Raw genomic sequence first — 14,465 nt, 5'->3', positions numbered from 1 at the left:
TAACTTTTATCCCACAATAGAGGAAATGGGCAATATTCACATGACATAACAATTTTCACAAGACTGCGAATTCTCTGTCACTTTGCACCATGTCTAGAACCCAATGTTTCCTTATAACCGACTCCTGAATGTGCTACACCCACATTTTGCAGCAGAATAGGGCTGTGCTTACATCCAAGACTAGAACTAGAGATTCAGTGTCTTCTAAATACAGCCCTTTTTGCCGAACAACTTACTGAAGCCAGAAACTTCTAAATATGCCCTTCTTGGAAAACTTCATAGCATCTTTTCCCATAGTTCATCAACCAAAGAAACAAAACAAACTTTATCATCTTTTCTAAACATGGTAAACCTGGTGATACTGGCAATGCCTACTTGCATAATAACTTTAAAAAACAGGGATTATTAATTATACATTACCATAATTGTATCTATTCGACGTCCAATCTTCATTCTTTTTAACCTTTCACCTAGTTTCATTAAAATTTCATAGTTTGTGTTGTTGCTGTAGAAGATTTAAACAAGACTTACACAATATATTTGTTATCAATGCTTTATTGTTGAAAACAAAATTGAAATTCTCTGGCACATAAAACAATTATTTCTACAAAAGGAAAGCCTACAAATCTTGATAATTTATACAAATAACAGTTTCTCAAAAAATAAAATTTTAATTTAGTAAACTTGTCTTGTGCTCTATATTTTTAGCACTGTCTGCAATAATCCACCATAAATCCCTGAGCGGAGATATTTTTTGATCATGTTCTAATGCCCCTCCCCACCCTCCCCCCACCAAGTTGGTCAGTTACTAAGTCCAGCCCTATAGTGAAAAGTGTCAGGGACATTTAATTATTAATGATCCGTGCATTTTATGACACAGGCCCAATTATTAATGCTACTTGGGAGCCAGTGTCACAAGAAGTGCCTCAACTGCGCATTCAGTGAACCTGTTAAGGACCAGGTCTTTGAAAGGAGGAACAGTAACAATAAAAAGATAATATGTTAAGACTAGAAAGTCATCATAGGTCAATAACTATTTAAATAAATACAAATGTTAGACACTGAATTAATCTCTATAGGCTTATATTAAATTCCCTTTTTTTTTTTCCACAATTGCCAATGCACTAAAAGATGAATAATATACTTCAACCCACTTGCTCATGGGCTTGCTCATGGGTTTGCTGTTGTTAAATATCATTCTGAAAACACAGTGATTTAATTTATAATTTAGCTTTTGGCCCTTCAATGAATGTTTACAAAATAATATATATCTTATAGAAGGGCTTTCCTATTAATGGCATGAAAAAATCTTTCTCACTACATTTGCCCTTCTCACAAAAACACTAATGCTGTAGGAACACCACCTTCAATTATTTATCCCACTGTATTCAGATACATAGAAAAACATAAAATATGGAGAAAACATAATAAGATGTATTTGCATGTCCAGCTTCCTTTTAATGGAGAGGCTGATCATGTATACCTGGAGTGTGAAAGGGAAGGAGAAACAGGTGATTTTCAGTTGCAAAGAACTGGCTTAATGCATCAAGTTTTGTTATTTGCTATGGTAGAATAATAAATAAATAAATATGTAGGTATAGTATAGCTACTTTCTCTATGCAGAAGTTGATAATGAACTAGTGTTTTATGAAGTTAAGTTTTAGTGGCAAAGTTTAACTGCAAGCCAAAAAATGTTCAATAAAAATGTTGTTCTCTACCTAATTCGTAGTCTTTTTCTTGTGAAATGATCGTTGAAGTGGTATCTAACAGGTAATGAAATAAAATACCAAATTTGCTAGTGAGAAATAGTTTTCAACTGAGAAAAGCACTTGGCAGAAGAACTAGAAACATGCAGGCTAATGCTATACTCTATTGCACCTTAAAATAAGTTGTTTTTGATGCCTTTTGAGAAGAGCAAAGTAAGACAAAAATAATTCCTTGAAAATTTATCAGCATTGCTGTTTAGGTACCTATTAGAAAGTGATTAACATTTGATACCTACTCTTTCCAAAATACAAAATCACTGGCAACCACCATCATACACTCCTTTGCGTAGAGTTGATTTTTTAACCAGCAACATCTGGGAAGCACAAAACACTTTCCCTTTTGTCTAACAGCTGTTGGTTAGTTATTGGAACTGGAAGGCTTACAAACGTCCCTGTCCTTTATCCTTATGTAAGCTTGCACATTATCCAGGAATAGCTATTTTAAAAGGTAATTTCAAAAGAATTAATACAATGAATTCTACCGGGCAGCTTGGTGGAAAATATTGGTGACATTAAAATTTAAAAAATGCCTGCCTGACATATAAAAGGTCTCCCTAGTCCCTTATACAACTCAAGTGTGAAGATGGTTAGCTCTGCTCTCCATATCCTGTTCAGAACATAAAAAGCAAATAATGTCCAAACGAATGAAGCCTCCGACATCCAAATCGTAAAACATTATGTGCACTAGTCAAGAAACAATAGCAGATTTGGACAGATCTTGACACAGTATTAAAACAAAAAAAGTTTTCTAAGCTTCAGAAACTGATAAACAGGCTGTCCCAAAGAGGGAAGACAGCAGCGTTAGGACAACCAGCGGCTCACTGGGACTCACACTACGCCTTTATCACTCTCTAATTACACTTAACCCTAATTGTTTACCATGGCTGAATGGACACTCTGACTTCCTCTCACAGTGTTTAAGGAACAAGATAATTTTGAAATTAGCTTTCGGAAAATGAACAAAATCTGTGACTTATACACCCACCCCTCCCTTTTAAGAATGCCAAAATATTCTGTTTTAAGTGCTCTGGTTTACAGTCTACGGGTAACAATTACATCCTCCAGGAGGTTTCCGATGTTCCTCTTTTTGGTGTTAACAGCTGTGTCAGCAAAGTGGATTCTTCCAGAAGTGGTAGGGACCTCAGTGACCTCTGCCCTGGTCTTGAAGTCCAACACCAGCTCCTGTCATAGCACTGCTGGGAAGTTCGGTCTGCTAAGGAAGCCAGCTTTTAAAACTGGAGGAGGATGGGCTGCTTCTTCCTGTCAGGTTTTAGAAGTCTTTAAGCCTTGTTTTTCCATGATGTTCCACAGTTTGCGGAGATTGGACTGTGTGATGACATCATCTGGTTTGAGCTGCAGGGCCCGCAGGTAGTTCGCCTCCGCCTTCTGGAGTCTGCCGTTGAGGTGCAGAATGGCTCCCAGGTTCATCAGTGCAGCCGGATACTGCAACAAGAGAAAGGAAGGAAAACAATTAGGAGGCCATTTCAAGCTTTCCTTCAGGGAAAACAAAAACCTTCATCCACTTGTGCAAATTATTCCCTTATGTCTAGAGGCATTTTGTGAAAGCAATTTAGCAATTTATACAAATAGATAAAGATAACTAAGAAGAAGGAAAGTTTTCAAGTAGCTGCTGTGTACTCTGTGCTTTAAGAAGGACAGACATCCAAAGAAATAGTGTTTTTTTCTTTAATGAGAAAGCATAGGTAACACGAAAACCTAATAGCCTAATCAGACAGTACTATTTGAGAAAAAAAAAAATGTTTAAAAGTGGTATAATTTCAGACGGAAATAAATTTTTTTTTTGGCCTGGTCACTGAGTACCAAAGAATTTTTAAAAATTTCAATGACCAGAAATAAAAAATAAGTGGCTAAAGCTGACAAATCTATATCTACTTATTCTTTGTTTTCTCTTCTTAGCAATATCCCAGGCTTTTAACACAAAATTAAACTAAGAAATGTTACTGATGTTTTTGGGTAAAAATCCTAACAAAAATGAAAATGCAACCACGAAAGCGCCTCCAAAACCTAAGTAGTTTAACAAGACAAAGTCTTTATTTTTAAAAGCCTGTGTTTAACTTCTTTGACGATGAATGTTTACCATAGAGTGAAGTAAAAACATTCAAATAGATAAAATATGGCAGAGAAAAATAAAACTTTTTTAAGAACAATTTTATATTACCTATTAAAATGCAGTTACATAATTCTCATGGAATTTTCAGTAATGCATAATAATTGCAACACAAAGCTATCACATGGGATAAAAGGTTACAAGTGTTTTTAAAATGGCATGAATTATGTTGCACCAGTTTAATACAAAGATTTTCATGCCCAAATTCTCAGACATCAGTTAACAACAACAAAAGTCCTTCCCAAAGGAAAATATATTTTGCTTGCTCTTTATAAATAAAGGCTGTTTTGCTCCTGTCCCTGGAGCATTCTGGCTAACAGAAAGCAGCTAATATTTTGGCAGTTACACAAATGCATATTTCAAATATCAGATAAAATTAAGGTGTTGACACTATGATTACACTATTTTTCAGACAGTGTCAACTATCAATTGTCCTTCAATTCTGTACTACAGCCTAAAATAATTCACAATTATGTTTAAGATTTGGTATTTTCACAAGATATGCACTCTTCAGCTGAATTTACGTGACTCTACTGTCAAACTAATTATTTCTGAACCAAAAGCAATGCTATGGAGGAGGGTGGAATAGCTCAGAATAAATTGACTTAGGGGATTTGGATTTTTTGGAGATCTTTCTTTCAGTTCTTATTCAACCACTGTCTGTGACTTTGGTGAAGTCCCCTAACATATCTGTGCCCTTCCTTCAATCGTGAAATACTGAAATAACATCAACTTCTTTGCATGCTGTTAGAAAGATACAATGAGAAAATTAAATATACATAGCAGAGTACAGGTATAAATTAGACACTCTACAAATATCAAGATTACTTTTCCTTATCTCGTTTTGCTTGAAGTCTAGCACATACATGTTTGTGATTTTTATGCTGTTTTGCAGCCTTTAAAATTTTGATTTCAATGGCTACATATGTGTCTGGATATATATTCTAAAATCTTAAGTCTTCAACTACTGGGCATTATTTTTAAACTTTCCTATATAATTTTCTCTTTTACAAAAAATAATGCTGCAAACATAAGCTATTCTGACCTTCAAAAACCTTTTTGGTCAGGACAACTCCATACTTATCAAGAAAAATGCAGATGGTCAATTTCTAATTTTAAACACCAATCCAAATAAACATAGCTCTAAATGTCATGTGCAGTAAAAAGCTCTACATTGGAAACTGAAAATAACACCACCTACTCTGTCTTCCTAAAAGAACTTTGTTATCACACCACTGCTATTATCCTGAGTTCCTTGAAGCTTGGACACATTTCTGAATTCTGTCCCCTCACAATGCTTAGCACAACTATCAATAAACAGCCACTAAATGGAGGGTGAAGTGTGCTCACAGCCTGAATTACTAAAGATGCTAAGTAGATACAACGTTCAGACTTCCTGCTATCCTGAGTGGGAAGAGTGGAAACAGGGAGGAAGAGCCGCTGTTGGAGACCATTCCTTACTAACCAGAAATGGAAAAGGCCCAGTGATGAGGTGGAGAGAAAACAGATGGCTCTGTGGGATAGTCATTATTTCTTGAATCACTTTGTGGCCAAAGTGTCTGTACCTATGGTGTCTATATCTATGATTTCAACTCAAAGGGATTATGAAAAACACTCAGAGCTTAACGGAGTCAGGCTGCCTAGGTTCAAATAGCAGCTCTACCACAGAGATGTGGGCACTTGAACAAGTTGGGTGAGAGCTTGTGATCTCAGTTTCCTTTATAACTGGGATACCAGCATTTTATTGCTGTAAATATCATATGAGAATACCCACATTATTGTCTTTTTCCATTTCTTCTTTATCATTCAAAAACACAAAGCAGGACCTCCTTGTTAGTGTGCCTGAAGGACCACTGAACCTAAAAACTGAGGATTTCTGACCTGGCTTCATGTTTCCTAGCTTTCTAGCCTATTTAAGGTTCAACCTGTAAGAGGTAAATGTCAAATGGTTGGTAAAGTCAATCATGCCACATAAATGGACTTTACTATTATTGCTAAATTGCAGCCTGAGGCTTCTCTGTCCTTGAAACACTTATGGAGTGACCTACCCACCATCAAATGATGAAACACATTTTGTATTTTAATATTATTCTAATAAAACTCATCTAGGAAGTGAAATCTGTTCTGTTGAATGAGTTCTAAATGCTAATTGTAATGGGGTTTTTGTAATAACTTTAATTTTGCATTATCCACACCACTGTTACTCATTAAACAAAAAAAAAATCATAGTTACCAGAGGATAACAACTGTCATGAAAGCCCACATAGACTCATTAATTGCTTCCCCTAAGGACTAAAAATATATGAGAACTAAAAATGTGCATATTTAGGAACATCGTTCAATATATTTAAGCAGCTTCAGGTTCAGCTATAACATTTTGGTGTGAATGTAAATGGCTACTCCAGTAAAATAAAACTTTTTATTTCAAAAACCTACAAATGTGCATTACATAATGCTCAAAACATCACAATATCTTCTTAGTGAATGGAAATATGGAATTTATACACAGGTAAGCTAAAATATGACATATGTAATGAATATCATCACTCTAGATAACTGCTTTGAAAGTGTCAATGTTTATTCCAGTATAAAAATTTTCATATATTTATTAAAAATTGATGAATAAGACTGGGTATAGACTCTACTTTTTACAACATGGTTGTTTTTCACTCTTCAAAGACAGGAATTTTATCTTTTAAGCCTGTCATGTCTTCCCTCTATATCAGTGCTAGGGAAGCTTAACGGAAGTCCACTGGACTGAATTCCTTCAGGTCATCTAGCTGATCAACACAGAACCATATAGTTTAGGGAGTTGCATCACCATCACCTGGCAGCTTGACAGAAACGCAGAATTTCAGGCACCGCCTACTGAATCAATTTGAATTTTAAGAAGATCCCCAGGTGCTTTGTATGCTCTTTAAAATTTGAGAAGCACTGTTCTAAAGGTCACTTCTAGATCATAGATTATATCATTTTGTAGCTTCTATGATTAAATTTCCTATAAGAGGTTATAAAGTATAGAACAAAGTATGTCACATAGAATACTTATCCTCCCTCAAAATAGAATTCTTCTCTTGGTCATTCAATTATTTAAGTTAGAAAATGTTCACATAATCTTTATTTTTTAAGCAGAAGCCATAAATGACTAAATATTATTAGAAGGAGAGGATATGAAAAGCCTTTTTAATAACCAAATAAGAACACAAAGTTTTCTAAACAGACTTAAAGAATACCAAACTATAAAACTGAAATGCAAAAATTTCAGGTAACCTGTTTGATTACATACTGGTGTCGCTCTCTGCCAGGTGTAGCTCATGAGCTGGGGAAGAGAAACTCAATGACAACTGCTCAGGTCTTCCCCTACACACATGGTCTTTTATTAAAGACAAGTGATGAAATTTTCAGTATGTTAACCAAAGCAGTCAGTAGTTTGCAGCCCAGTAACATGGGGCTCCTGGTTGTGTACAACAAATGACGCCGTTCCCTACTTCACAGGCTAGAAAGGAGAACCAGACATTCCTTGTTTCCTTGACGAGGACAGATGCTTTACATCAAAGGAGCTGACTGGCAGCCATACTGAAACAGAAAATGATATATTTTTTTTAAGTCTCCAGGGAATTCTGCCTTATTTGTTATTTTACTGTGGTCTTTGGCTTATTTCTTCAACTTTGGAGGAAATGTGCAAAATTAAAATAATGGATGTCTATTGTGGTGGGTAGGGCACAGACAAGATTATGGAGGACTGATTCTTGTTTAAGGCCCTTGAGGCTCTCAAGGAATGCAGCTGAGCTCACAGGGTATCGTGAACACACAGGATTGTAACACAAAATCATTGTTCAGGCCTCAGCTTATCATGTAGGATTGGAAAGAAAATGACAGAGGAGGAATAGTAAGACTCTATGGGAATTTAGGGTTGGGAATCCATGTTTCTATTGGGATCAGGAGTTATGCAGAACTCTGAATAGAGGAATTGAGTGGGGAAACAGAGGAAAACAAAACCAAAAAAGGTTTGGTTGAGATGTTCTATTTAGTCAGGAGTTGGACAGCCATGCAGTAGTTGGGCTCTTTTGTATCCCATTAGTCCTGTGGCCATTTCCCTTTTATGAAGGACAGTCAACAGGCAAGGGGAATTATGAGAAAGATGAAGATAGAGGTAATAGACCAATATTTGTAATTGCTTAAATAAGTTTATTTCCATTCAAAGGGTTTACTCATGTTGCTAAAATTATTCAGACATGCATATTTATTGTGTACACTACATAATTTTTTAAAAAGAGTGCTGGGCATGGTGGCTCATGCCTGTGATCCTAGCACTTTCGGAGGCTGAGGCGGGTAGATTGCCTGAGGTCAGGAGTTAGAGACCAGTCTCGCCAATGTAGTAAAACTCCGTCTCTACTGAAAATACAAAAAAATTAGCCGGGCATGCATGGTGGCAGCCATCTGTAATCCCAGACTACTCAGGAGACTGAGGCAGGGGAATTGCTTGAACCTGGGAGGCGGAGGTTGCAGTGAGCCAATATCGTGTCACTGCACTCCAGCCTGGGTGACAGAGAGAGACTCCACCTCAAAACAACAGCAACAACAAAAAGAGTGACTGAAGTTAGCCGTACCTAGTCATTACTCAATTAATATACAACACATTTTTGGGATATTTTCAAGATAACCACCTTCAACTTTCCTTCGAAATATAATTTTCAAACTTAAATGAGTTTGTAGTCTGAAGTTTTTGATGGATTCTCACTCTTTTTAAAGTAGTTATCAAACAACTTAATGAAGGCTGCACACTGGCATTCAACTGTATTCAGTTGAAATTGCTTGCCCAACTGAATTTACTGAAGCATCAACTGTACCATGATGCTTAAAAATGAATAGTCTAAACATTATAAGAAACATATTAATGAAAAGGCATTTATGCATACATTTAGTGGATCGCTTTATATTTATTTGTGCCTTATGCATGGCAGATATTCAATAAATAATTACTGAATTAAAGTTTTTAAGATAAACTGTTAAGCTTCAGGAAAAAAAAAAAGAATGTTAAATACCTTATTCCTTTCACTTTCAACACCACTCTCCTTTGTTTCATTGGCATGCTTAATGGTTTGATGCAAGCTGGAAACATACATAAATTATCTTGGATTCCTTGTCTCCCCACCCATACACATACTCACATCCAATTATTAAGTCTTGATAACTTTACTCCCAAATCGCTCTTAAATCTGTCTTCTAATTATATCCTATCCCTTTCTTCCAACTTGGTTCAGGCCTTCATCATCTTTTCTTGGATTACTTAAATAAAATTATTCTGGCAGAAATAAAAGAATAAATGAATAGGCAGATGAACACATTGATGGCTGATTGGCAAAATGAATAAAGAAACATGTGACTAAAGTCATATGCAGGTTTTTTCTTTATATTTTAGGCATATAAAAATTTCAGAGAATGTAACAAACACTGTATAGTTGCCTAACAAATATAACTTTATAAATACAAATGAAGCCCCTAAATCTCTCCCTATCCTATTCCTGATTATCTGCAGGAGAAAACTACCATCCTGAAATTGGTACTTAACAGTCCAGTACGTGTTCCACATTTTTACTATTTGTACACCCATGGCAAATGTAAATATCATTTGTAAGTTTTGAATATATTAGGCATCATCAATCATGGAATACCATCCTGCCAAATACCCATCTGAAACTTGAAATTTTGTTCAACATTTTATTTTTCAGACTTAGACATCTTGATATATGTAAGATTTGTTATTTCACGTTAATTACATTAAATACCTTTTCTTAATGATGGAATACAAATCCTTTAAGAGAGGGCTGCCATCAATTCTTGTGCATATGTCTACACATGCTTAGGGAAGTGTTTCTAGGAATGGAACTGTGAGATCACAGAGGTTCTTTGACTTTGCTATTACCAAATTGCTTTTCAAAGTAGTTGTATCAAAATGTACTAATACAAACATATAACAGGAGACCCTTTATTCTATATCCTTAATAACAATTGGTATTGTCTAATTTTTAAAGTTTTTGTTGAATTGAAAGTTGCAAAACAGTGTAAACTGGCTATCCCAAATCTGAAAATCTGCAATCTGGAATGATTCAAAATCTAAAACTCTTTGAATGCAGACATAATGCTCAAAGAAAATGCATTTTGAATTTCAGATTTTCAATTCTTAACTGGTAAAAGTATAATGCAGACATTCCAAAATGTGAAAAAGCTGAAATCAGAGATTGGGATTTTTAGTCCCAAACATTTTGGATAAGGAATACTCAGTGTGTACATTTTTGTGCGCTTAATTTCTTTTCCCTTATTACTAGAGAGGTTAGAAACATTTTCATAAGCTTATAAGCTTTTTATGTTTCCTCTTTAGTGACACACCTGCTCTCAACATTTGTACAAAATAAGATAACCTAACATTGTACAAAATATCACCTATACAGTAATATTTGAAAGGTAGAAACACAGAGTCCCTACTACTTCAGAAGTGGTCCTCCATAGGATTGCCTGCCTTGTTGCTTCCCAATATTGGGAACTAGACAAGCACTGCTTCTAAAATGAAAAATCTGTTATAAACAAAATAGAGAATCTTTGATATAAGTTCACTTAAGGTGATGATAGAAATCTGGGCAGCCAGACAGTGGACCTCTGGGAGAGGCAGTGAGATCTCCATGGATATCTCAATGGTAACTATGGGAAATCCTGGATGAATGTATATGGGAGGACAGCAGCTCCTAGTTAGCCAGCATGCAGAATAACATTCACAGCCTTTCTGTATCCAGAATCCTTGCTTTCTTCTTAGTTCCTTTTCCAGGGATAACAAAAAAGAATTAAGATGAACAGTATGTTTCATATTTTACCTCTCTTTACTACCCTCCATTTCTACTGGCACCTTGTAAATTTAGCATCTCTTCCCACTCTTTAACCTCCATCAGCCTCCTATAATTCTCCCTATCTTCAGTCTCTTCTTATCCCAATCTATCTCCCACCTGATATTTATCTTTCTAAAATGCAAATTATGTTTCAGAGGTTTTGTCTTATGCCTGTAGAAAAGGATCCAGACTCTTCAACTAGTATTAAGAAGCCCCTTTTGTACCTGGCATCCAAAACCTTCCCTCAATGTACATTCTGCCTGAGCCACCTGAAACTTCTATTTGTGTCATTGGCTCATTCCTTATCATAGACTGCTCCTCTGACAGAGTCCTTCTTCCACTCTCTCTTTGACAAACTTCTGCTCATTTAAAAAAAGATTTTAACAATTTCTTATTCATAATTTACTTCTTTATATTTCCATAGTACTGTCTACCTGCATTAATTGCTATACTTACCAGAGTGAATTATAGCTACTTGTTATAAGTGTCTGTCTTCTTTAGTGGAAGATGAAAAAGCCAGTGAATTTATCTTAATTGCCTTTATACTGCTTGTGCTAGAATTTGGCATATAAAATAAACTCTCAATGAATGTTTGCTGAAAGAAGACAAATTTGTATGGGCTAGCAAAAAAACCTGATGTAGGAGTGGTAAATTTTATACCAATCTCAGTGTAATTTAACAAATATTTATTGACCACTTATCATAGGTCAATGTCTCTGCCTGACAATGGATACGCAGTAAACAAAAGATATGTGTTTTTAGTCTGTATGTAGCTTTAAGTAATTTTAAGTGCATGCTTAGGATCTACTACAACCTATTAGGAGGTATAACTTCATTGTCTTGTTTATGCCTGTCAGACGGAAAGAGGGAGGTGAAACTGTTATCCATGCATCGATGTAAGCAGTATAGTAGAGGATGACACAGAGGATGGATTCACTGCCCTCAAGGAGTTTACAGTCTGGTGCATGAAGACAAATCCCACTCCAAAGGAAGAATCAGGTGTGTCTACAAAAGAGATACTAAGACTGAGCTGCGGGGGAAAGGGGATATTATTTCCTTATGGGTATGAGAATATTAGACAAGATGCATTGTCAGGTTGCTTCAAGTCTCTTAGACTCCCAGAATGAGAATATTACATGAACTTTTGAAATCGGTGGGAGGCATCAAAATCAATTTGTTACTTAAAAAACATTTTTAGCTGACTGCTAAGAGCAGAACCAGAAGTGAAGAGTCCCCTAATAGAGAGGAGTCTGCATTTCAATTAGTTTGGAGATTAAGCTGTCAGCAATGATATTCATAATGTTAACCCTTCTGGCACCAAACCAAAATGAAAAAATAAATCCTTATTTAAAATGCAAGATAGATTAACACAATTAAACAAACGATCTTCACAAAATGCTATCATGAAACAAAACCCCATAAGAATGCAACACTCTCAATTCAGAAATGACAGTTCTTTGTAGTCTTATTTTGACTACAGTCATATTTTGAATAAATCAAAAAGATTTACTAAATTGAGACATTGCAAGGGGAAACAACACAGGAAATCTAGCAATGGCAAGGCAAATTCTGACAGATCATAGAAATGATTCATTTTGATTCTCAGTTTCAACGCAGTATTTGTGTTTTTGGAATAGCTTTGAATAAAACAAAACAGAGATGACAACTAAGACAACAAAGCTGTATAAAGGGAGTACTTTCAATTTGTCAGAGACACATTTTATCCTGTGTGCTCAATCCTTCCCTCCTACGTCTGCCTTGTCCCAGTGGGTGTTACAAGAATGTTCATTTAACTTTTATGATGAGTGTGACTGTCACAGTATTGGGTGCTATACATTTCTATGGCTATCAAAATGCCAACAGTTGTGGCTTGGGGATAGCAAACAGTGACTGTAACAGAACAATTTCAAAGGTGGTGGTTATTTCTAACAGACTTTAAAGTGCATGTACTAACTTAAGAATATTACCCTAGAAATTATTCTTCAGTGAAGATGATCCTATTTCAAAGTTGGGTTTTTTGATGTCTTTAATGTCACAGGAGCATCTTTCACGTGACTCAAATGGAAAAACCTAGAGAACTGACAGAGCTCATGGCAGATGGGATGCAGGACTGGATTGCAGCTCCGACCTGGACACAGCAGCGCGTGGAGGCTCGCTTGTTGAATTTTTGCTCCAGAACAACTGCAAGAATAAATCAGGAAACCCGAAAGGACCCACAGACCCTCTGAAGGAAGCAGATTGCTCCTGCAGGACCCAGGAGACACCCCAAATACTGTGAGTGCCCAAATTGTGGATGTGGGAAAAGAAGGTCAACCACCCCCGAACAGACACCCTCACTGGCAAAAATGAAGATCTAGATTATGGGAGAAGATTGTGACCTTACCTGGAGCTGAGTCGATTTAGAGAGCTGAGTGAAATACAGGGCTAGAGGAAGCAGCAGAAAGAGCCCTATGCTGGGCTCCATAGCAAGCCATCTCTGCCAGGACTCACAGGGGTCCTTCAGGAGGATGGCCAGAGGCCCCAGGGAGAAGGAAAAGGCCCTAGAGAAGGAAATCTCCAGCTGAACTTTGTAACAATTTGAACTGATCAAGAAGTCTCCTGGCCAGAACTCGAGGGAGTGCATAAATAGGTGTGCGGACTCCAAAGGTGGGGGAAGAAGGAAAGCCATACTTGCTTTCACAGCTGAGAAGCGTGTCGCACGGGGTAAGTTCTCAGCCTTGCTTGCCTACTGCCTGGAAATAGACTCAGTGCTGTTGGGGATGGGGAAATGGTGGGAGTGAGACTGGCCTTTTGGATTGTGTGGGAGCTAGGTAAGGCCTGTAACTGCTGGATTTCCCCCACTTCTCTGAAAACCTGCATGACACAACAGGGGCAGCCATAATCCTCCTATGAACATAACTCTATTGACCTGGGAACTTCATTCCCATGCCCCACAGCAGCTGCAGCAAGACCTGCCTGAGGGGAGTCTGAGCTCAGAAATGCCTAGCACTGCCCCCAACCAATGGTCCTCCCCTGACCACCCTGGTAGCTGAAGATAAAGACAAACTCTTAAGAGTTTGAAGACAAACTCTTAAGGGTTGTAGGGCTCTGCCCACCACCTGTTCCTCCCAATACTACCACAGCTGATGCTCTCTGGAAAGCGCCACATCCACGAAACCAAACAGTACAAAAAGAGTGCATTAAACCACCAAAGCTAAGAACCCTCAAATAGTCCATTTCATTACCCCCCCACCACCTCCACCAGAACAGGTGCTAGTATCCACAGCTGAGAGGCCCACAGATGGTGCACATCATAGGATGCTGGGAAAACAACACCCAGTTCCAGCAAGGAGCTTGGTAGACTTACTGGGTGGCTAGATCCAGAAAAGGGATAACAATCACTACAGCTCAGCTCTCAGAAAGCCACATCCATAGGAAAAGGAGGAGAGTACTACCTCAAGGGAACACTCCATGAGACAAAAGAATCTGAACAACAACCTTAAGCTCTAGACTATTCCCGTGACACAGCCAGCACAAATGAGAAGGAACCAGAAAATTAACTCTGGTAATATGACAAAACAAGGCTCTTTAACATCCCCCAAAAAATCACACTAGCTCACCAGCAATGGATCCAAACAAAGAAGAAATCCCTGATTTACCTGAAAAAGAATTCAGGAGGTTAGTTATTAAGCTAATCAGGGAGGCACCAGA

The 14,465-nt window shown here is 37.1% G+C and overlaps 1 protein-coding gene across 2 annotated transcripts in view; it reads right to left on the bottom strand.

The window, feature by feature from the left end:
- Positions 1-543: 543 nt before the first annotated feature.
- The window catches only part of TMTC2 (transmembrane O-mannosyltransferase targeting cadherins 2), a 444,836-nt gene continuing 430,914 nt past the window's right edge, over positions 544-14,465 (bottom strand). For both annotated transcript variants that reach the window (XM_017543508.2, XM_017543511.2), the window contains one exon: positions 544-3,209. In XM_017543508.2, the coding sequence (XP_017398997.1) occupies positions 3,030-3,209 (180 nt within the window). In that variant the 3' untranslated portion in view covers positions 544-3,029. The remainder of the gene's footprint in view (positions 3,210-14,465) is intronic.

This window comes from Cebus imitator, unplaced genomic scaffold, assembly GCF_001604975.1.
Source record: "Cebus imitator isolate Cc_AM_T3 unplaced genomic scaffold, Cebus_imitator-1.0 Scaffold156, whole genome shotgun sequence".
Taxonomy (NCBI): domain Eukaryota; kingdom Metazoa; phylum Chordata; class Mammalia; order Primates; family Cebidae; genus Cebus; species Cebus imitator.
Note: the sequence above shows the minus strand (reverse complement) of the source record. Positions and strands in the feature narration are given on the sequence as shown.